Source organism: Spermophilus citellus (genome assembly GCF_964194105.1).
Source record: "Spermophilus citellus genome assembly, chromosome: 10".
NCBI lineage: Eukaryota > Metazoa > Chordata > Mammalia > Rodentia > Sciuridae > Spermophilus > Spermophilus citellus.
Genome location: NC_138197.1, coordinates 3,132,655 through 3,158,182, shown reverse-complemented (window position 1 = coordinate 3,158,182; position 25,528 = coordinate 3,132,655). Strand labels below are relative to the sequence as shown.

The window sequence follows — 25,528 nt, the reverse complement described above, 5'->3', positions numbered from 1 at the left end:
AAATCTATTTTATATAGCATTAACATTGCATTAGGCATAATAAGCAATCTAGATATGATTTGTGTAGGTTATATGCAAATACTACATCCATTCATATGAGGCACTTGAGTGCCTCCTGATTTTGGTATCCCCAGGGGTTTTGAAACCAATGCTCATGGATACTGAGTGGTGGGTATATATATAGCCTTGGACTTATAATTGAAAAGCACTATAACTCATGCCTCAATAAAGCCTACCTCAACATAAGGTACACCACGATGGTCTTCTTGTGCTCAAAATATCACAGTACTTCACACTATGCTCTAGGACCAATTTAAAAGTGGAACCACCACAAAAAAGCATAAAAATGAGGAAAAAATGGCACTAAGTAGACTGTGAAAAGTATACTTGTTCAGAGTGTGGGAGCTGATACAAGAATATAGAGTGCAGCCTTCATGGACCTTAGCATGGAAGGTGTATTGAGTGACTTGAGAAGTTTTCATTCCTGTGCATGTATGTGAGTGGCATTAAAGCATCAGAAGTACTGACTGAAGGTTCAAATACATTTTAGTGGGTAGGCAAAATTGCAAATATGGAATCCACAAACAATGAGGATCAACTGTACTTCTGAAGTTATGATTTCCTAAAAGTAAATCTAAGGGACAATGTTTGTGTATCACATAACTTCTTGGAATGGACTGAGAGGGTACAGCAAGCGAGAGGCCCACAGGAAAGGAGTCAAAGCATCAGTTCTAAATTTTGAGAAGTTGAAATATCTTAACACGTTTAACAAAGAACATGTTAAAACAATGCCTATCATTAGAGTAAAGCAAGAGTGAGAAAGGGAGGAACTGTAGAAGCCAGGAAAGCAAATCTCTACTATTTTTGGCATTTATTTCCCTTTGCCACTCTTGCCCACATTCATGTTTAGTTCAGTATGTGTCTTCCCTGTGTATGGAGAATGTTGAAAATATTCTCCTCTTTGTCTTATCTCTAAAGGTTCTGTGCTTCATTTTTTTTTTTTGAGATGTCATTTATTTTTATTGTTGGTTGTTCAAAACATTACATAGTTCTTATTATACCATATTTCACAGATTGATTCAAGTGGGTTATGAACTCCCATTTTTACCCCGTATACAGATTGCTGTGTCACATCAGTTACATTTCCATTGATTTACAAATTGCCTTTCTAGTGACTGATGTATTCTGCTGTCTATCCCATTCTCCACTGTCCCCTCACCCCTCCCCTCCCCTCCCCTCCCCTCCCCTACTCTCTCTCCATCCCCTCTACTATAAATCGTTTCTTCCACTTATATAATTTTTCTCCTACTCCTCCTTTCCTCTTATATGTAATTGTGTATAACCCTGAGGCTCACCTTCCAGTTCCATGCAATTTCCCTTAACTCTCACTTTCCCTCCCGCCTATCATCCCTGTTTAATGTTATTCTTCTTCTCCAGCTCTTTGTCTCTACCCTGTCCTTGGTTACTCCCCTTATATCAAAGAAGACATTTGACATTTGTTTTTTAAGGATTGGCTAGCTTCACTTAGCATAATCTGCTCTAATGCCATCCATTTCCCTCCAAATTCTATGATTTTGTCATTTCTTATTGCAGAGTAATACTCCATTGTGTATAAATGCCACATTTTTTTAATCCATTCATCTATTGAAGGGCTTCTAGGTTGGTTCCACAATCTTGCTATCGTGAATTGTGCTGCTATGAACATCGATATAGCAGTGTCCCTGTAGCATGCTCTTGTGCTTCATTTTTAATCAAGAAAAGTAGCAATTTTCTTCCAATACTATTTTTTAATTCACTGGAAAAAAAATTATAGACACACAAACAAAATCTTACCCAGTGGTTCTTTCTCAAAGTCAATCCTGATGGTCCCAGCGATTGCGTATGCTATTACTAAGGAAGGAGACGCTAAATAGTTGGCCCGGGTGTTAGGGTGGACTCGACCCTCAAAGTTCCTGTTCCCAGATAGTACTCCAACAGCTACTAGGTCTCCCTGTATAAGGACAAGATGGAAAAAAAATCAAGTCATAAAGAGGAAGAGACTGCCTAGACTTCTTATCATAGATCACTCACAAAGTTCACATAATGTGGGTATGGCCCTTTCATTTTCACCTGGTCCTCTCGGGCTACAGTGAGAAGGGTCTTTGGGAGCAGAGTTGTGCTCAATGATCTCGTCTCATGAGAAAACTCCAAGCAGGTCAAAGCACAATCTCCCAGATACTGCTGCCTGAGCTGAAGAACAGGTGGGGAACATAAGCTGATAGCTAAAGGGAGCTATGGTGACCTATGTAAACTCAACAGTACTGGGGACAAAAGCCAATGCAATTTAGATTATTTAGGTGGAGACCAGTTTGACTTGGAAGCAATTTTCAACAAAATTGTAGCCAGAATTAGCATGTACTGAGCACTTACTTAAGTGCCAGGCACTGGGCTAAATGTTTTATGTTGACTGTCATTTTAATTCTCACAACTCTATAAAATAGAAACTATCATCATCTCTAATTTACAGTTGTGGAAACGGAGGAACAAACAGGTTAATTAACTTAACCAGGGTAACAGAGCCAGATATTTTAAAGACCATATTCTTAACCACATCCCCTGTTTTTATGGTGTATCTTGAAATTACCAGCATTTTTGTCATATCTTATATGGGGAAAAAAAAAGCTCTGAATACCTACAGGTTCCTCTGTAATTACTTGAGTGATGGCTTCTACCACAGGTTCAGGTAAGGGTCCACTGTTGCCAATGCAGGTCATGCAGCCATAGCCCACCACATCAAACCTATGAGTCAAAGGGAAGCACAAGAAAAATAATGACTTTCCATGAACCCTTTGCAGGCAGTACTTCTGGGAGACCATGGATCACAAAGGAATAGGAGCGCCTGAGGTTAAGTTCAGGACAGTGTTGTTTTCTAAAGCTTTCCTTCTAACTTATAACAAGGAGATAAATGATTCACCGTTTTAAAAAATTCAAATCAGATATGGTATTTAATATTTCCATTTACTACTGCTATTGTATAATCTCAAGGATTTTGGGATTTTATGAAGTGTACAGAAAAAAATGTCATCTAAACCAGGAATAATATGGACACTGGAGAAACTATATTTGGCAACTGATTTGTCTCAAGAAATTACAATGTTTTTAGCCATAGTAAATACTTATTTTCATGCCCAAAGGCATACTCTCACTTGCAGAGCCTCTGCTAGCCCATGGCATACTTCAATGTAAGTAAGAAAAAGATACACCCTTCCTCCAGGAGGGTGCAGCCCCACATTAGGTACTCTCAGTTTCAGCCCCTGCTTTGTCTTTAGGATCATCCTTGTATGATAAACAACCAGCACAGGTGGGCCATATTCAGTTGAAATGTCTGGGTTTAAATCTACCTACCAACTGATAAAAGACTATACTGTTGAACAGCATCAGATAAGCTCATAGTTACCACATGGTGACACAGCAAAATATATGAGGAAAAGCTACAACAAAAGCAACGGTGTAAAACAAAATACTCCCTCACCCAAGCTGAGACAGGTAAGGCATGACTCCACTTTCTCGCAGATAGTAAGTGACCACTCCACTGCCAGGAGACAAGCTGGTTTTGATGTATGGCTTCACATTCAGGCCAGCATCCACAGCCTTCTTTGCTAATAATCCTATAAAATGTAAGCACAAACAGTGTGTGGTGACTACCTGCCTCAGTTATGGGCACTTCAGGAAAGAGCCTGAATTTTCAGTCATACTCCCTGCCACTGTCAAGGCTTCCTTGGTGCTGGCATTCTGTGCCATTTCTGCTGACTATCAGAAATCAAAGTTCACTGGCTCAAAGTTGTTTACACATTTGTAATAAAGTCAAAACTAGTCACAAAAATAAAGAGATGTGTTTACTTTTCTTTTTTAAAGAATAAATGCGAAACTTAAAAATATGTTACAAAGTGAGTTTTTAATTTTGGAGGAAGTGCAATTTTTTAAATTGAGTTTGATCTGTGTGAAAATTATAATTGGAAGGCCTCTTTCTATGAATTGTATACTGGTTGGTGAGAAATATAGTGAGCCTAGAAGTAAAAATTTAGACTACAGATATTTCTCAAGAGCTCCTGGGCCTTTGGACTTTGAGCAAATACAGGAACTGTTGCTGGAACACTGGGTGCTCTCAGTTAGGTATCACAAAAGTAGAAAAGAATGGAATAGGGGTGAGGGTATAAAGGGACAAAGAGCTACAGATAAGTTGGTGATGTGTCTTAAGAAAAACTGGTTTGCTCCAGACAAGGAAAGCTTAAACCCAAAAGATGAACTTTCTGACAAAGGTTTTCCTTATATCCATAAACAAACTACATTGACATTGGTCTGTGGACACAAAGGAAATTCGTGGGGATGATTAAACATTTGGAAACTAAAGAGATATTATATTAGTGAAACAATGCATGTAAACATTAAATATTTAACCAGAACTGTGTAACAAGACAGGTACACTGAGTTTTATCAACCACTGCCTTGTGCCCTAGTTCCGATGCACTTGCCAATGCACCTAAACAATACTAAATTTCACTCGTCAGGAGTTTTACAGAGAACAAAGTCTGTGACAAGACAATAGGTTCTCTTTTTTTTTTTTTTTTTGTCTTCTAAAGTCTGAAAAGATTCTAGCTTTGAAAAAATTGAGATTCCTTTGGTTTCCTCTACTTATTTTCTCTAAAGAGAGAGACTATTATGCATCTTTGTTAAATACTTTGCTCTGGATGCTATTGTTGTATAGATATTTCTGGGCCAACAAATATCTTTATCTACAAAGACAAAGTTCAGGGAACTATGTGTGCAACTGTTATGACCCTGGGTCATATCTTGGGAGATTTCCACAAGCATGTCCATATGGTAGTGGGGATGGACTCTAATGCACTTACCTGCTCCTAACATCACAGATGGATTACTGGTATTTGTGCAGCTAGTAATGGCAGCAATTACCACAGAACCATGAGCAAGGGTGAATTCATTATTATTGTAGATAAATGTCTTCTGGTCATTGTGATGGTCTGCAGCAATTTGGAATCCTTTAAATCCTTGCTATAGAAAGAAAAAAAACACAATTTAGGAAGAAAAAAAATGTAAGAGATATGGTTTTTAATATAGGAGGAAAATATATATATTGTCAAAAAGTTCTCACTTTGGAAGAAGGAATTGGTAACCACAATTTTAAAGGCCAGTTATTAACAACAAAAAATCTCTGCCAGTAATCTATGAAATACCATATAAAGTTTCTCTACATTCTTTTAAAATATTTACAAAAGGCAGCCATAATTCCTGAATCTTACTCTGCATTGAAATCAATAATGATTATTCTCTTCTCTCTTAAAAAAGGAGAATGCTAGACAGGTGCAGTGGGGCCCACCTGCAATCTCAACAACTTGAGAGGCTGAGGCAGGAGGATCACAGGTTTGAGGCCAGTCTGAGCAATTTGGAAAGACCCCCTGTCAAATGAAACAATAAAAAGGGCTGGGGAGATAGCTCAGTGGTAGAGAACCCCTGGGTTCAATACCTATATTGCAGATAGATAGATAGATTGATTGATAGATAGATAGATAGATAGATAAAATTACAAGTTTAGTTCAAAGTTGATTTACATAGAACTCCAAGACATTACTGTATGGTTTAATGGACATGAACTGACTAAAGCTACTAATTCTAACCTTAAGGAAATTTAGAGAAAGTTGTCATTTTGACCAGGTTCAGTTCACTATGATCAATAATAGATAAAACAACTGAAAATCTTATATAAAGCTAATGTCCCATGGATAAAAATCCATCACACATCTTATTCATTTGGAAGTGTTCATTGAAAATCCATGTCCAAGATGTTGCTGGTATTCTGTGGGATACCAAAACAACTGGCAGTCTAGTAAGGGAAATCACACATGCAAACAAAACACCAACAGGGTGAGTTGAAAAATATGGAGTCTCATCAAAAGGATTCAGACCAACCCAGCCATGAGATGCTGAGGCCCACATTGTAGAGGAGCTGGTACCTGAACCAAGCCTTATGAAGCTGACAGAATAGGATGTGATGAAATGAAGACAGGTAAGCAGGGAGTGGCATGAACAAAAGTAGATAGTCCTAAAGCATGGCTGAGTAGTGAAGAATGTGGTGAATCCAGTAAAGAATTAATATGCTTAAAAATGAGAGTTGTGTTGTGTTTACAGATAGGCACATGCTCTTCGGAAGCTGTGTGGCCCACAGCTAATGGGGGACTCATTAAGGATTTTAGGATAGAGAAGAAACATCCTCAGCACTGGGCTGAAGGAGTTTCATCATCCAATGGAGTGAACGCCAGGGCACAAGGCAGAATTGGGAGGCCCCTACCTTTGCTCCAATGCAGGTCTCAAAGTCCTTTTTCATGTCAGACACAGCGACTTTGTCCTGAGGCCTCTTGGGTCCACTGCAGCAAGGTACAACTGTTTTCAAATCTAATTCCACAACCTGTTCACCCAAGCAAAAAGGAATTATAGAATTCACATTATACCCACAGAGAAGAAACAGCCATGACAGAAAATTTAAAATCTTACAACAATAAAAATAAGCATATGAAGAAGCATATAAAGAAGCAAATCTGCCACATTCCAAATAAAGGAAAGAGGAAAAATGTTTGGTGGAAGGTGCTCTCATACCTGGGTGAAGTCTGGGTCTTGAGAGCAGTCACTAAAATCTCGAAACATTCCTACAGCCTGAAGATACTTTTTAATGTGCTTGACTTTGTTTTCATCCCGACCTAAATGGCATCAGGAGTACCAAGAAACATGTTAATAATAATATTCCCAGAAGCAGTCACATAATTAAATGTTTTATGTACTCATACCTTTGTTATCTTTCAGCTTCCAGGCTTTATACTGTGACCCTCTGGCTGATGCTGCGTTTTATTAGGAACTATTAACTGTTCCGTTTCCTACCAAAGTGACTATTTTCTGGAAAGGTATTGGTTCTACCCATAGATACTCCTCCTCTTTTGGCCCTTAATTAAGAGAATTGTAAGTCTGAGCTAATTGTCTAAGTGCACCTATATATATCTATCTTCAATTGGCCAAGAAGACTCTTGGCACACTATATTACTCTTGTTAAAATCATTACCCAACCCATCCCAACACCAAGCCTCCTGATATTCAGCACTTTCTGTGCGCTTAACACTGTGTGTTAAATGGGCTAACTACATTATTCCATACTCTAATCCTTTATCCTGACATTATGAGACAAATACTTTTATTTAAAGATGAGGAAACAGTAGCTCAGGATTAGGTAACCATCCTGTAGAACACAGCTACTAAATGGCAGAACCAGCATTTGAATCTGAGTTTGCTTTCAAAGTCCAAAGTCTTAACTTACAGTACTGTAATCAGGAATACAACCCTGAACCTTCTGCTCTTTTCAAGATCCTGGTATAGTAGACAATAGTACTCATGTAGTATCCTCAATAGACACACTATTGACCCATCTCTCTGATAGTTAAATGAGACTGAAATTCTGACCCATAGATCAGAATTTGTCTGTTTGTATTAACTGAATTGTAAAGATCATCAGCTTTCAGCACAGACCTCAAAAATATATGGCTATATGAGCTTTATTAACAATTTATCATGGACTGTGGCAAACCCATTGTTCATTACACCCCATGCTATCTTCTTCATGAACATGAACAAGAGAGATTTCTCTTAGTGTTTATAAAGAGAAAGGATCTCATTCTTTTGAAGAAGTATGCTTACTTCAATTTAACAGTATACAAATTTGGCACTGGGTCACCACCAGTACTGCAGAAATGAGCCCAACCTCTGAATAGATTCTGCAGCTCTTCTCCCTTTCCCAGTCATTGTCCCTCTCCTTTTTCTTTTTTCAGGTTAATGCTCTCTATTATTTATTCTGTTCCTTTATTACTATCTTTTTCACTTCAAATCCTTTGAAGGCAACAAAGGACTTGTGGGAACGTATTAATTCCAATTCAGTTATATTTTGTAAAAAACTTTTTAAAAAATGAATGTTATTCATCATAATTTTTACTGCTTCCAGAAGAATTTCCTCATAGGGAGAAGACTTGGATTTATTAGGATTCTCACAAATCCCTTCCCATGGCTTGCCCCTTCCCTTCACTCAGACATCTGTCCAATTTAAAGTTCCATCAGCCCCTTGCTGACTTTTCTATAGAAAATGTACTCTTAAGCACTCTGACCACTTCCTGGCTTTCTTCTTCATTGTCACACTTTTGTGTCTGTTCACTGGTATTCCTTCTTCCTCCCTCATAGGAACATAAGCTGTATGAGGGCAGGGACTTTATTTATCTTGTCTACTGCTTCCTGTCTGGGATCTAGGCTTGATACTGACTGTAGAAAATGAATAACAGAATGAACATTGAACATTTTTTTTGTACTGAAGATTGAATGCAGGGGTACTTTACCCCTGAGCTACATCCCCAGTCATGTTTTGAATTTTAAAATTTTGAGACAGGGTCTGGCTAAGTTGCTTAGGGCCTTGCTAAATTGCTGAGGTTTGACTGAACTTGTGATCTTCTATTTCAGTGTCCCAAGCCTCTGGAATTACAGGTGTAAGCCATTGTGCCTGCTGAGAATTTATTTTTAAAAAGGATTTCTCAAAGAAAAAGTTAAATGTCTAAGAAAATTTATACCAAGTTAAAGAGCCATTGATATAAAATACCGTCTTATGAAGTCTCTCATTTCAGTTATTGGACAACATGAGATGGGCATTGCAGAGTGAGGGCCCTATTTGGAGCCAAACAGCTACAGGCTAGGATTCCAACTGTAACTTATTAGCCTTAGGTAGTAACATTTCTCTGATCATCAGTTTTCTCTCCTACTATTTAACTAACTAATCCATCTCCCCTGTGGACATGTGAAGAGGAAGACAGCAAAAGCATGCCAAGTGCCTGGTCTACTACAGCTACATTACTAACCTAACTCGTTCATGTCAGAAACTAGTTGCAGAAAACCCAGTACAAGTATCCAGGTTTCTGTAGCACCACAGCTCTTCCTATGGGCAGTACTACCTCTGACTTATACCTCCTTAAATCCCAACAACCCATCTTGACTTCACAGAGTGAAAAAAAGCCATGTAACTCTATGCTAAGAGCATTGTGAGGGACAGAGAAAGAAGGCAGGGCTCAGATTCTCAGTGTTCCATGAAACTTTTAACAAGGAACTCTCTGGTTTCACAGTCCTTCACTTACCTGTCTGCACCAGGTACTTGATACTAATTTCATCAACTGGGAAAAAGGCAGCTGTTGCTCCATATTCTGGACACATGTTTGCAATTGTAGCTCGATCAGCAATGGACAATCGGGCTACTCCTGGCCCAAAGAACTCGACAAATTTGCCCACAACCCCAACCTGGCGAAGGTGCTAACCAGCAGAAACAACAGAAACATTTGAGACTTGACAGCCTAGATTTAAAATGAAGAACTGTCATCTTGTAATTCTTATAATTCTTTACATTCTCTTATTACTTGTAAACATAAGTAATAAATTAGCCCAACACATTTTAGATTATTTTAAAAAACAAAACTTAAAACATAATGCCATCTGAATGCAACATGACATCCTGTACTGGATCCTAGAACAGCAAAGGGACATTAGTGAAAAACCTGGGGAAGTCTGTGGCTAAAAGTGCCATACCAATATTAACTTCTTGGCTTTGAAAAATATATCATGGCTATGTAAACTGTTAAAAATAGAAGAAGCTGGGATAAAGGTAACAGGGACTCTCTCTATTTTTTTTCCTGTAAATCTAAGATTATATCAAAATAGTTAGGGCCAAAATTACAATAACATTTAGGAACTTTTTTCAAAATGAGAAGCACTCTTTGGATCACTAGAAGTGCCAAGTGTTAAAAAACTGAATTTTTCCAATCTAAATAAATCTAAATTGTTATGCAGTCATACTAGTTGAATAAGTAAATGACATATTTTCAAAAGTATAATGCATAAAATTCATGCAACAAGTCAAATGTAACATCAATAACAAAAATATTTTTTAACCCCATCTTTCCACACAAGCCTTCAGCCTGCCAAGGCTCTGGGACTTCTGGCACTTTGCAAAAACCCAGTTTCACAGAACACAGACAATTACATGGAAAAGCTCTTTTGATTATGTGGATTCTGAAAAATTTTGTGGTAAAGTTCTATATTATTCTGTGTTTGAAAAACAGTGTATAAATATTTGTGATAAGTGATAAGCTATGGTGTTCAAACAAATCCAATTCCAAATTCCACAAAATGAAATCAAAGAGAAACTTTTAAAATTTCTTTTTGGTCTTTTACAGTGTGGTGCCTATATAAAAGAAGCAAATCAGACACACCAGAAACAGATGGTTTCTTACAAAATTTTAAGAAAAAACACCCTAATATTTCCCAACCTGGAAAACCATCTCTTATAATGATGTAATTTATAATACAAATAAGTAAATTTAAAAACTCAAAAATATCACAGGGAACTAATTTGCTATTTACAAATAAAGAGAAACCATGTGGAAAAATGTAGCCAAAGTATTAAGATATGCAATGAAATGATTCTTACAACTACAGGATAGTGATTATTTCTAGGAATGGGAAGCAGGGTTTAGCCATAAACATTATATATTTACTTCTTTAAAAATAGTCACGATGCAAATATGGCAAAATATTATCATCTGTTAATTCTAAGAAGTGGGCATATAAATATCATTTTAATTGCTGCATATTTAAACTATGTCATAACTTTTAAAATTAAGAAAAAGATCTGGGTAGCTAAAGAAGAGTAAAATGCACATAATCATCTAAACCACAGAATATTCCCATTATCTCATCTCCTTTTAAGACTATCAATGTATTGTTTCCTAGCATTTCCAGAGATGCAACTATCTATCTCTTCCCTGTTTGTCACTGAGTTACCTTTGTAATGGTGAGCACAATGTCAGTGGATGTTACCAGAGCTTGGGGCTTTCCCATCAACCTGTAGCCAATCACCTGGGGAAGCACCATGCTGATCGGTTGACCAAGCATGACAGCTTCTGCTTCGATGCCACCCACACCTGCAACAAACAAGATGGCCAGAATAATGCTTCATTATTTCTCATTGTATCCCTCAGCTATCAATTCAATAAACACAATTATAATGTTTAACTGGTAGAGCTGTAGTTCTATAAGAAGCAGTTATTCTATTTTCCTCTATACAATCTTTTACAAGTGTTTCTTAAAGTATGTCCCTACCAGTAATTCTCATCAACATCCCCCAAAGCTACACCCAGTGGGGTGAGTAGGGTTTAGGAGTCTCTGTTTTTTTTTTGTGTGAGAGGGAGTTACTAAGAGACTGAACTCGGGGCTTCAATGCCAGGCAAGCCCTCTACCACTGAGCTACATCTCTAGCCCTTTTTCTATTTTTTATTTTGAGACAAGGTATTACTATGTTGTTCAGGCTAGTCTCAAGCTTGGATCCTCATACTTCAGTCTCCCAAAGATGCTGTGATTACAAGTTTGTGTCACTGTGCCTGGCAGGAGTCTCCACTTTTTTTAAAATAAGTTATACTCCATGTATGTATATTTTATTTTATTTATTTATTTTTATGTGGTGCTGAGGATTGAACCCAGTGCCTCACTTGTGCTAGATGAGCACTCTACCAATGAACCACAACCTCAGACCCAGGAATCTCCATTTTTAACAAACATCTCAGTTGATTTTTATTTATGCAAAGTGTCCCTAACCTATTATTGCAGTTTATTTTTCCAAACAAAATCTGAATTTCTATTAGATGCAAGGCACTTTCCTGGGCACTGGAAACACAACAGTGAACAGACAAAAACAATTCTCCTCTACATGTGATTATGCAAATACATGCTACTGAGATTTAATTGCAGCAAAGTGAATTAAGGTACATGCTCCAGAACAGCATATATGGAAAAGGAACATGGAAGTACACTTACCCCAACCAAGAACACCCAAACCATCAATCATGGTAGTGTGTGAATCTGTGCCCACGAGGCTATCTGGATAAGAATATCCATCCTGATCAAACACCACTCTTGCCAAGTACTCCAGATTCACCTGGTGGATGATTCCTGAACCAGGAGGAATAATCCGCATGTTGCGAAAAGCCTGAGAACCCCACTGGGGTTGAACAGAAAGAACATCATGAATACCAACATAATTCCCCTCTGCCCAGTCTGAACACCTCTCTCTTGTACCCCACAAACAGAAAACCAAATAACAAAACCAAACTCTGCCCATACCTTTAAAAATTCAAATCGTTCTTTATTTCTTTCAAATTCTAGGTCCTGATTCTTCTGTAAACTGTCAGCCCTGTGAGAAAGAAAAACTAAATGTATAAACTTCAATGCTTAATGTATTATGGATGAAATTTATTAGTGATGAATAAACAAAATGGCAAGTTTATAATCAAACTGCATTGTTTTGAGTCATTTCACAACTCCAGTTTTAGCACAGAGACAGTGCTCATAGTTTGATTATCACAGATTGAAGAAACACAGTAATCAAAGACCGAAATCAGACTTTATAAGTTAACATAATTAAGCATTTACTGATATTACATGTTTCAGGATCCAGATCAAGTGACACTCCTTTGGACAATAATGACACCTTAGTCAGGATGATTTGCCCCTTCTCTCTGGTGACTACTATATTAAAGGTGTGTGTTCACTTATCCTCTTTCTTCTTAAACTAACCTGTTTTCTGAATAAATACAGTGCTCATAGTATGTCCATTAAGTTGATTTAATTTAAAAACCCCACAACCCCCACCCCCTAAACCCCAAGTAAGGACCTCCAACCATATTTCTACTAGTACAGGTGAGAAAATATGGTCCTGGCCCCGTGCCCATCTTTTCTCCTTCTGTACTTTGTGCACTTCTGGATTCTCGTCACTTTTTCCTCTTCCCTGCAGCACCAGGAAGATATGAGAGCTTCTCATAGCATAAACAGGGCTGAAAGGGAAACATCTACCTGAGGAAATGTTGGGTGCATCTATCTGATAGATTCAACATATTCACAGGATGAGCAGAGGCCAGAAACACTTAGGCTGTTCTATGATATGATATTTCCAGGTACTAAACCTCATGAAAACAAAACAACTATTATGCTAAAGTTGGCTCAATTAGCCTAATTCTAATTACTAGAATGAATAAACAGAGTTCAGTTTTTTTTTTTTTAATCACTCAGAACTTTCCTAAATTAGCCCAATGTAGTAATCTTTTAATAAGGTCTCTGAATGTGAATGACCTCATAGACTAAAGGGAAAATTTCTTCTTAGTTATATAATTTGAATTCACATTTGGACATAGTTCATAGTTCCTGAGAATTACACTGAATGGTGCTTTAGCAGTTCCCAAGTAATATTTTATAGACAAGATAGTTTTCATACTCATAAAATCTGGTTAGAAATTGTGAAATTTTTGCTGAAATTTTTAAAAAGGGTATTTCCAAGGTAACTGTATAAAACAGTATAATAATGTGTTAGTTAGATCCTCAATTCCCAGATGATGTGAGGTCAAATAGTATTATTCAAACTAGACCAAAAATTATTTTCAGAAATATTTAACTAAAAAATGTCTCACCCTACCACCCCTTATCCAGTTTTTCTAACTCATTTCTGGAACAGAGATGAAAATAAGTTCAAAGCACACAGTTCCAAAAGTGTTGAGACATATCACATTTAATTCCTTTAAAAAATGACAAAATGAGAAAAGAAACCAGGAAGTGGAATTGCAAAACCAAAACTCAAGAAACAACAAAACACCACCAATGAAAATGTTTCTAACAAAAATGTTCTAATTACATATTTTCACTAGATTTTAATATCTGAATCAAAGTTCACCCCTGCTTTCACAATAAGGTTTTCAGTACTACAGTATAAATGAAAAAGTCTATAAAAAAAATTGAAACCAGGAGCTGGGGATGTGGCTCAAGTGGTAGCGCGCTCGCCTGGCATGTGTGTGGCCCGGGTTCGATCCTCAGTACCACATACAAACAAAGATGTTGTGTCTGCCTAAAACTAAAAAATAAATATTAAAAAAAAAATTGAAACCAGAGTTTCAATTTAAAAGGAAAAAAAAAAATTAGAGGGTACTTGGTAATGACCCAGTGCATTAATAACCATGAATACTTTAAATTTTGAGTCAGCAGACTCCAGACATGAAATAAATTACAATTCTGTTTCCACTGGTACTTTCGCCTTCCAGACGAGTGAAATGAAAGTAAACCTAGGAACATCAATGAGTCTCTAAGAAAGATGGCTATTATTTGTGAGTCTACTTTTATAACCTTTGAAGTGGGACTTTAGGAAACAACCTTACTTTCAAATAGAATAACATTTTATGCCTATATTTTTAACTCTTCCTTTTGAAACCAAAATATTGAATTGAGCTCATGTAATTTAAAAGGAAAGACAGAGAAAGAGAGATGTTGCCTAAGGATGGTTTCAGGGTTGAAAGAGAAAGTTGACATTTGTCAACTTCAATCTCTTTGTCCCAAGAACTGTCAATTCTGGGACAAAGCACATTTTTCTTTACCCTGAATTTATCTTGTTTGGATATTTGCAATATTAACTGGGGAATGGTCATTTTATAACTCTGAGCCACATCCTCAGTCTTATTTATTTTTTATTTTTAGATGGGGCCTCACTAAGTTGCTTAGGGCCTCACAAAATTGCTGAGGCTGGCCTTGAACTTGTGGGATCTTCTTGCCTTAGCCTCCCAAGTCACTGAGATTATAGGCCTGTGCCACCATGCTTGGTTTATTTTATATTCTTAAATAACTTTTTAAAATTATCAAAGTAATAGCTTCTTACTATAAAAATCAGTTACAATCCTAGAGATAACTGTTATCTGGTACCTCTTTCCAATCTTTTAATTCCTACATAACTTTTAGTATAGCTGGGATCACTCTATATATGAAATTTAGTATCTGGCACACTGAACTACAATAGGAACATGTTCCAAATGATTAAGCACCTTATAAATATAACTGAGAGGTTACCTAATAATTCACTTTGGGCATGTACCATAAGTTAATAAATCATTCACTTTGTTGAATATTTAGATTGTTTCTAGGCTTTCATTTATAAATAATACTTTAATGAACTTTATTGGCCAGTAAGCTTTTTTTTTCAATTTTAGCTACCTGTTAAAGATATGCTTGGAAGCAGAAATTCTAGGACAAAGGATATGGAAATCTGTAAGGTCTTACTATATACTGCTTTCATCATTTCTAATTTACAGTGCTATTAGATTGTAAAAGTGCCTCCTTCATAACATTTTTTATAATTAATGTTTATTTTCTAATCTTACCTACATTGATAAAAGAAAATGCTATCTCAAATATTATACTTTATTACCCATAAGACTTAGGCTGCAATACTGTTTACCATTTGGAATACCTTTTAGTATGAATATACACTTTCCTTTGCCTGTTTATCTGCTGAGTCTTACTATTTTTCTAAATGAGTTGTACACACTCTTAATAAATTAAGGATATTAACCATTTTTTATATTTGTTGTGAATATTTTCAAGTTACTTTCTCTTAACTTTTAAGTCATTAAATCTATAGTTCTTTTTCCTTGTTTTATTTATTGATTCTAAATTTAGAAAGGCCTTTCTCATAAAGACATTTGGCACATGTATGATTATATTTCCTTCTTATTTTTTTAAACATTAACATTTTCATTCTTATTAACTGCTTTCACTAAATGCCTGATTTCCTCAGCATTATATGTGGAAATTCTTTCTTTCTCTATTGAACAACTTTATGTAGTCATAATTAAGATACTAGCCTCTTAACAGTACCTGAAATCCAAGTCCTAGTTTGGTAATACTGCAGTTATTCCTACAAAAGATGGACCATATTTCCATACTTCAATTCTTGGCTTGCCCATGAAACTTGCTCTGATCAGTGGCATTAGGAACAGATGTGATTTGTGCTAGTCCTTAAGAGGTATTGTGCTTTTCTGATTGCCCTTCTGAGCCTCTGAGATCACCAGGTAACTGTTTTCCCCTTTAGCCTGGATCCCAAAAGAAACAAAGAAGCAGAGCTGTCCCAGCTATCCTGCAAGTGGTGGTGCAGGATAAGCAGGAAAACCAGCCACTGCAGTGGGAAAGTAGGGTTGCCCAGTTGACCTCAACCTGATCAGCTTACTTCCCAACCAACTTGTGAATGTGTTAGAAATAAATTCTTGTCATTGACTGCCACTGAGATTCTGGAGCTACTTTGTTACACAGTAATAGCTGATTTTATATCTTTATATTAAGATTTCATGGTTTGGTGGTAGAAACTCTGCCTTTTAGAGCAAAGGACAAATGGCAGAATTTCCTCTCATCTCACTCCTGTCTATACTATCTTGACTCCAAGGGCAAAGGCAATTGTTCTTTCCTTCAGATCAATGTCATCAAGTGCTCTTTCGGATTCTATCAAATCACTACATGCTTCACTTGGATTTTGCTATGGTACTTTTTTTTTTTTTGGTACTGGGCATTGAACTCAGGAGCACTTGACCACTGAGCCACATCCCCATCCCTTTTTAATTTTTTTTTAATTTTGAAACAGGGTCTTACTAAGTTGTTGAGGCTGGTTTTGAACTTTCAATCCTCCTGCCTCAGCCTCCTGAGCTGCTGGGATTATAGGCATGAGCCACTGCACCCAGCTGTTTGTGTCATTATTTTTTAATGATTTTTTTTGGTGTGTATACTAAAGGAAACTAGGAATGCATGATGTTTAATGTCCTGATGCTATTTTAAGCCAAAGATTCACTATGAACACCTGCCATTTAAAGAAAAGTCTTTGGGAGAATGAGATTGAGGGATACAAATTCATTAAAATAAATTGAATCAGGAAAATTGACCATTACCACTTGATTGTTGCCTTGGTAAGTGTTTGCTCTCCAAATATGAGAGCTGAGAGTGTAATAGGTACTTAACATACTAAGACAGGTGACCTTGAAGTTATCCTTGGATTAAATGAGAATCTTGATGGCTAAGTTAAAGTGGTTATAATTCCTTTAGAAAGGGAGAAAGTAAATTCCCCAAGACATTGGGATTCTCTTTTATCTGTCTTCTCACCATTGGCATCAAAAGATATTGGTATTAAAAGGTCCTAGTAAAAAAACCCTTTACTAGGGAATGAAATTGACCAAATTATACTATTATATTGTGTGCATGTGTAACAACAAATTCCACTGTTATATATAATAATCAACAATAAAAAGGGAAAAATTAAATAAAAAAACACTTTTGTCAAAGAAGAAAATTTAATATGCAAGTATACTTTTGTGAACTAGCAACTTAGGCCTGGCCTCTTAATAAACTTTAAAGGTAAATAAATACTACTTAAGCAAAGAACATGTAGCACTATTAATCCTGGCCCACTGAAGAAATAACTAAGTCTATGAGATTAACAAGAAGAAGATTTAAGCTGGCCAGGAAAGACATGTAGGGTTTGGGCAGGACACGAGAGGATATCCCAAAAAACAGAAGAAAAACAAACGGGGGGGAAAGGATAGATACTATGAAAACCCACATGGAGAGGCACAGACAACCAGGTATGAAATTTACTTGGGCTCAAAAAGGAATAAAACTCCAATGGATGAAAAAAATCCTTGCTTTTGCTGAGGCTGGCTTTGAACTTTCCATCCTCCTGTCTCAGCTTCCTGAGCCACTGGGATTACAGGTGTGTGCCAACACACCCAGCCCCAGGTGTTCATCTTAATCCTTCCTTACCTTCTGTTGAAGTCAACCTGGATAGAATGGTCAATTACAAGATCAGCAGGACAGACAGGGTTTATTTTCTCTGGATCTCCTCCCAACTTTTTCACAGCATCACGCATTGCAGCAAAGTCAACCACAGCTGGCACACCTCTAAGATAGAGAATTAAGCAGAAAATAGCTTTAAACAGGTATAATCAGATTTTGAAATTTTTGCCACCATTGAAGATACTGATGAGGGACTACCTTGTCAGAGTTGATAACAACAGGTAACTTAGAAAAGTGAAAGTTTCTAAGCATATTTTCACCAATAGAAGTCACATAGCTAACATAGTCACATAGCTATGACTTAAGGGTCTTCATCCAATTTTACCACTATATTAAGTTTAATGACAATTAGGTCTAAACAAAGAACCTGGGAAAGCTGGCATGTACACTCAGGAGCTTTTACTGCTGTGACCATTTCCCACTCTCATGGTGGGTATACAAAGACCTGGAGAAGACAGACAGATCATACCTTCAACTTCAGCCAAATTTAAAAGAATGGATGTAATTTAGAAAAGTAGGCTGTGAATCAAATTTATATTAAGTGAATCCTTCCGTTATCTTAAAAGTATAAAATTTGGTGATTTTCCTCCAGAAAAGTGAAATTAGGCTGTTTGGAAAAAAAATGGTATCATTTAAAAATGGAAAGACTGTCTCAGAAAAAGGGAATGTGATAGGAAGCAAGGATTCCTAGGAACAGCAGGATGTGGACTAATAGTCAGGCCTGTGAAGTACATATTGTCCCTCACAAACAGAACCAGAATGTTCAAGTATAACTGTCAGGAACCTGGCTCCCTGGGCAAAAGTTTCCAGGACAGCTCTGCTCCACACACTTTCTTTTACCTTTCCCTGGGATACTCAGGATTAAATCTTCAAGACCAAGGATGATGACAACTGCCACTGGAAAAGTGGGTAGACAATACATCTGGGATCGCCTGAGACAATCCCAGTTTATTCTTGCTGCCAGGAACAAGAACCCCCTTTTTCTTTTGAAAGTGTCTGGATATTAGGTGATAAATTAAACAATCACTACAGAGATTTTTTGGTTGGATTAAAAATAAAAATAATAAAAATTTTCTTGAAAGGCTGACAAAGGAGCAGTAAAGAAAGAAGTGACATTAGGCTCAGGTAAAGTCCTGTAGGATGACACGGGCAGGCTTAAATGGTACTTCTATGTTCTTATGCTGCATGATATTCCAATTTAGGATATTTTCAATGTCATTTTTCTTCACCAAAAACTCATCACAGTTCCGAACAGCTGCCTCCAGGAGAACTCTGATTGAAAATGGTAAGCGTACTGCGAATAAAGGGGGAAGCATTAGAAAACAACAAAAACTAAAAAAAAAAAAAATGAGATACCATAAGAACACTCTTTAAAACCTATCATTATGCAAACTTGAGATGAGGCATCAGATCATTCTTCTTCTAACAGGTTAAGAGGGTAAATTAGCTGACAGTTTAAGATAATGAGTGGATTTAAGAGACATTCAGTAGTAGAAAATGCTCAGATTAGTCAAAACCCAAATATTACAGTTTATTTTTTCCCTCCTATTAAAGGTTGCCTTGCCTTGGATTCAATAACACAGAGTCATCACATCTCACTATCAGTCTAGATTTTTCACTGTATTATGTTGGCAAATATTACATATGTTCATATACTTGCACAGAAAAACATTTCTTATGAAAAGTAATGCTCAAAAAATGAGAAAAAAATAATCCTTTTACAATTACTATAATTGAGTCCATAGAATCTTTGATATGAAATAAAACCCTAAACACTACATAGCACTATCATTGGTAACTGGAGTTTCTAGGACAAAACAATGGTAATTCATAAGAAAACATATGTTTTTTATTTACAAAACAGAAGTTAAATCTTGATATATGAAAATTATTTACCATTACTATCTGAAAAAGACAGTGAAAGAGAGGAAAAAGCTTTGGAATAAAGCTTTTTATTCCAGGATTTGGAATAAAAATAACTTGTGTTCTTGTCCTCTTCTGCTGCCCACACTTGTTATCTGAGCACACATCATTGACTCACTCTGGGCCTCAGCTCACTCAGGACTTTTTGCATTTTATAAACATGACCCCACGTGGTTATTACTCACATAAAATCATAGGCTATTTATCTATAAACACTATATATTATGATGTGATAAAGTTACATGTAACTAAAAATAACCAATGTAAGGTGTGTGTGTGTGTGTGTGTGTGTGTGCACGTGTGTGTGTGTGTGCTTAAACCAAGAACATTCAGCCATTCTGTTATTCCCTCTTCCAATGCTCTTCAAAGTGAATTAATAATATAACTTAAATGCAAATGAATCCCAATTGATATCTGAGAAAATACATTATAGAGCCATGTACCTACCATATCTTGAATCCTCCAATTTATTCAAATTGAAGAATTTCTTTCCTGGTTGTACAGGATCCAAAGGCTCAGCAAGGTGTGAAAATGGGTTCTTCATGATTACTGATAGTCACGTGTCCCTAAGAAAAAGAACTTGTTACTTTCGAAGTTGGGCCTTCTTTTAACGATTACAGCACACAGTCACTTACAGATTCTATACTTGTTATTTTTTTCAAAATTCAGGGATGAGGGGAATTAAATGAAGACAAGAATGACACTCTTAGCAAATGTAATGGGCTTCTGTATAGCTACTGTGAAAGCATTTACCTCTCTAGATAGCACAAAACCACAAACTTCTTTTGTCCTATTTCTACAACTTCCCAATATTCTTCCTCTGTTAAGAGTTGGGCAAAAGGGAAATGAAGGATGTGTCTCACAGAAAACCATGAGAATGTGAACAGACTTCTGAAATGGACTCGTAATTTTATATAATTAAACATGCAATTACTTAAAATCTGAACATAAATGGAGACTTGACAGAAGTCATTTTTGGTACTTATATATTTTCTATTATAACTATTTTTGCAACACTTTAATTTTTACTTAATTTATTTTTGGTACTGGGACTTAAACCCAGGGTGCTTTACTACTGAGCTACATCCATAGCCCTTTTTATTTTTTATTCTGAGAAAGGGTCATGCCAAGTTCCTGAGGCTGGCTGGCCTTGAATGCCTCAGCCTCCCACATTTGCTGGGATTATAGGCACACAACCAGTCTTTGCAGCATTTTTATTAAACCTGAACACCATAGTTAGAAATCTTCCTGATTTGCTTTCGCATATGGTGGCATTAGGATGTTGACATCGGGAATCTTTTTGTTTTAAGCACTGAGGATTGAACTCAAGGCCTCGTGAACATCAGACCATCTTTAAAGTATTCTGTGATAGCATAAAGGTCTAAACTCCCCAGATATGTTTACAGAGGACCCTCTACCCCAGAACTTTTCAGATATCTCTTTACAAATTACAAGCAGTGAACAGTGGAAGACAATGTTCCTGACCCTTACTACATAGATAAAGAACAATTTTAAATAATTACATAACTCAGAGCAAAATGAAGTGGGGTGGGAGTGAGAGGACTTGCTTTTCTGGTCTTACCTCTTGAGCAAAAAACCTGTTAGTCAATCCATTTCCCAATTTTTTTTTTTTTTGAGATAAGGTCTCACTCAGTTGCCTAGGGCCTCATCAGTTTTTAAGGCTGGCCTTGAACTTACAATCCTCCTGCCTGAGTCTCATTTAAGGTAAGAATAGTTAACACTGTCCTGCTTTCCCAAAGTTTATATGAGTAAATATTACTCACATATTCAAAATATTTATGGAATGACCTATATGGAAGGGATCAATATATTATTATAAAATGAAAAAACACCATGTATATAAAGGACTGTTTGTGAGGATAAAATGTTACAAGTGTGCCTTGTCTCTATAGACAAGAGTTTACCTTCGTTAAGGACATAACAGGGACTGATTCCCTTAAGAGGAACACAGACCTGGAAGTTAAGACTGGGATGAAGACATAGTTTTTAGTTTTTGCCTTTTTCTTTTAGCTATGAATACAAATAACAACAAAAAGTAAAAACCTAGTTAAAATTTTAAAATAAAATAAATTTGTACTTCTCTTCTGTACAAGGCCTAGTACACGTTGAATATCTCTATTCCAAGAATCTGAAATCCAAAATGAAGAAAAAAGCAAACTTTTTGAGTGCTGACATAGAGCCATAAGTGGAAAATTCCACACCTGACCTCACATGAAAACACTGTTACACTAAAAATACTGTCTAAAATTACCTTTAGGCTACCTGTATAAGGTACATATGAAGCATAAGTGAAATTAATTTTGAGACTTGGGTCTTGTTCCCATGACATCTCATTATGCACATGCAAATATTCCAAAATCCAAAATAATCTGAAATTTGAAACTATTCTGGTCTTAAGCATTTCAATAAACAGTATGCAGCCTGTACTAGGTGGTTTTGGGAAGAAGCAATTGGTTGAGAAATGGATTCTGTCTTCCTGGAGTTACCAGTGCAGCAGGCAACAGGACATGGCACAGGTATCAGACAATGCCGAGTTCAAGAAAAGGAGGTTCTTTGCAAAGCCCCTTTCCTTGGAACTTCTTGTTTTACTTCATCTCACATGATTTTGGCAGCAGCTGCCACTTGGCAGTAGTGAGAGAAGGTATTTGACCTCATCTAGGCCAACTTCTTTCTCCAGGAATTATGAAATAAAGACTAAATAAAAAAAAAATCCAGCCAGGGAGGATGGAACATCCCTAATGCTTATAAAAGTACTTATCCTAGTCCATCTGTATGATAATTACCTGGGCATATTTCCGGTTAAAAATAAAAATGCCTGAGTACTTCCCTCCCCACCCCTTGAACCACACTGACCAGAACAGACAGGCGAAAGGGCAGGAATCACCACTTCCCAAGTGGTCAGTTTGAGAATCACTACTGGAAGCTGAGGGATGCCAGATGAGAATTTACACCCAATTCAGGAAGCAGTAGGTAGCACAGGGAGCGGGAATTCCTAGAGTCACAACCAAAATGCCTTCAGGGCACAGACAAGGAATCTGCAAGTAAAGCAGGCCGCTCTGGCATGGTGGCCTTAGTTTTGGAGGTGACAGTGCATATAAGATAAAGTGTCACACAAATGCAAAAGATTTGTTAATAACTACCACTAAGTGAGAAGCCAGCCAGGAGAAAAAAAAACAAAAACAAAAACACCTGTCAATACTGTTTTTTTAATTTTTTTTTATTAGTTTTTAATGAATCTTTATTTTATTTGTTTATTTATATGCAGTGCTGAGAATCAAACCCAGTGCCTCATACATGCTAGGCAAGCACTCTACCACACTGAGACACAACCCCAGCCCAATAAAAAACATACTACTTACCTGCCTGCAGAAGTTTACAAATCTGTGGGCTCAGAAATGAGACTAATCATTCCACTGACTGGAATTCTGAAAGCATACATTTAAAAAGACCATACTGCTACTCTGTTATCCATGCCACAACCCCAACTTAACTTTCTTACTCCAAATAGCAGTAACTTCAATAGTAAAACTAGTTTTTACCTGATTGGAGAAAAGGATCAATAGAAGAACATCTCTACAAAGGCTGTGGGGCTTTTTAGTGTTTCTGAAGCTAAACAAAGTGGTGGGAAACCCTTGGAGAACAGATCAAGATAGGTCATTCCTCTGTCCAGAACTTAGGGTTCTGAAACGTGCAATCTCCGTGTTAGGTTCTAAAGGGTCAAGGGCCCAAAGTCTGCTAAGATTCTACAGCTAAACCAGTTGCTAAGCTATACCCATATTTGCCACCATACACTGGGGACCAGATGTGTCTATTTACTTTCTCTGTAGCTTACAAACAGCCTTGACATTATTAACACTGGAAGACTCACATGATTCCTGCTATTCCCACCATCCTAAAAAGCCCATATTTCAGATGGATACAAGACCAACATTGACTCTTACAGAAAGTGGTTTGTGTGAAGAGCTCTACTGTCTGCCTCCTGTTTCCTTTCAAAACTAGCTGTATACATTCATTAGTCATGAAGAAAATCTGACTTGCAGAGGTTAGGGGAAAGAGGAAGCAATTACCACTTGCTAAATAGAAGCATGTGCCAAATTCTTTAAACTGTCTTCTCTAATCCTGGCAACAGCTTCATAAATGAAAACATACCATAATTCCCATTTTATAACTGGAAACTGCAGCTCAAAGGGATGGAAAAACTTGCCCATGGGAATATATCTAGTAAGAGGAAGAGCTAGATTTTGAACCCTGGCTCTTTCTATTGCCCCACTATACCTCGATAGATGCAGCAGCTCCTACTCTGAAGGTCACTACCAGGCCCCTAGAGCTGAAGATAGCCACAAGAAATCCTCTAGAGATTCAGGTTTGAAAGCTGGTGTTGTCTTTACTTCTCTCCACTGGTCCCCTGGCACCTAGTCAGACCAGGAATTGTCACTTGTCCCTCCCACTCTTTACTGAGCCATAGGTCAATAGGAAATAGTAACAGCTATATTAAGGCAGAAAAAAAAAGGCTTTGCTTGGAAGCTGGGGAAAAGCCCCTCCACAGAAGTTGGCAGGACACAGGAATTTAGAACTGCTCTAAGGTTCCACCTATACTATCACCCTGTGGCAAATCTGGAGGTCTCTATGGGTTAGTAACCCCCTGAGAAACCTCCTTCATAACCTTAAAATGACCCCCTTAAACTCCCTTACAATGACCTTTTAATGCATTTGAGTTTTCTTAAAAAAAATTTCAGACCTTACAATTGTTTAGAAAATTGTTTATTTTTTTCCACTTATCAGTAGACAACAAATATCTTAATATGGCAGTCATGATATTTCACATCTTTTTTAACTACACCATAAAAATCTTAATAAGATACTAATTTGCTTCAATCCTTTTCATTAAAATACTTAGGTTATTTTCAAGTATTACCATTCAAACAATGCTGCAACTCTTGCATACAAATGTTGGAATGTCCTTAATCCATTAAGTTAAATAAATTCCTAGCTTTTAGTTTCTAGAAGTAGGACAGCAGGGTTAAAGGATTTACATTTCTTCATTTTGTTACAAAGCACCAAGATATCCAGGAAAGGCTGTCTTAATTTAATGACCCTTTTCTGAAATAGTGAATGCAGGTGCCCAAACCAGGCAACACATTCATTTTTATCTTTTGCCAAAAGAAGTGATTAAAAAGCTAATCTTGGCATCTCTTTAATAGCTAGTTAAATTAAATGATTTCCCACCTATGTTAGACATCTGAATTTCTTCATTTATACATCAACTGTCTGTCAAGACTGATCAAACCGAGAGGCACTATGATGGCCTCTAGTGACCAATTGTTCTCATCTCCAAGAGATTTTACTGACATATTAACCTGAATGAGACTCAGTTCTGTAACCTGGAGAGCTTGACACTATCCTTGGCCTCTACCTACACTCGAGACTTGCAATCCACAAGACTTCCCCTTACATGAACAGCAGCCCTAAAATATTTGTACAACTTGACTTTATGCTTGTGTACATGCGAGACTCACTAGTTACAGCAAGATACAAAGGTGATTAGTTAAAATAACAGGCAAAAATCCCCATTTAGGTCAGTGAGTTTTGCTATGTGTGACCCAGACTAAACTTCCAAGCTGGGTAAGCAATCTAGCAAATGGGTTTTTTTTTTTAGTACAACATATGGATGAATGCTATGCTATCACTCATTAAGACAATCATGTTGGAAAAAAAAAATCACATTGGACCACATCAGCCAACAGCGAACGGTTCAACATTAGCATCAGCATTCAAGAGAAGTGCATGCTATGATGTTTATCTGTCACAGCTGGATTTT

At 36.9% G+C, this 25,528-nt stretch overlaps 1 protein-coding gene across 1 annotated transcript in view; it reads right to left on the bottom strand.

Annotated features, from left to right (window-relative positions):
* Window positions 1-25,528, bottom strand: part of LOC308658784 (cytoplasmic aconitate hydratase-like) — a 52,227-nt gene that overhangs the window by 15,130 nt on the left and 11,569 nt on the right. Inside the window, 13 exon segments of the mRNA XM_081311636.1 lie at window positions 1,834-1,990; window positions 2,694-2,778; window positions 3,512-3,647; window positions 4,890-5,049; window positions 6,344-6,460; window positions 6,649-6,749; window positions 9,207-9,378; window positions 10,906-11,045; window positions 11,935-12,118; window positions 12,241-12,310; window positions 17,734-17,871; window positions 18,892-19,060; window positions 20,137-20,255. Of these exon segments, the coding sequence (XP_081167762.1) occupies window positions 1,834-1,990; window positions 2,694-2,778; window positions 3,512-3,647; window positions 4,890-5,049; window positions 6,344-6,460; window positions 6,649-6,749; window positions 9,207-9,378; window positions 10,906-11,045; window positions 11,935-12,118; window positions 12,241-12,310; window positions 17,734-17,871; window positions 18,892-19,060; window positions 20,137-20,233 (1,726 nt within the window). The 5' untranslated portion in view covers window positions 20,234-20,255.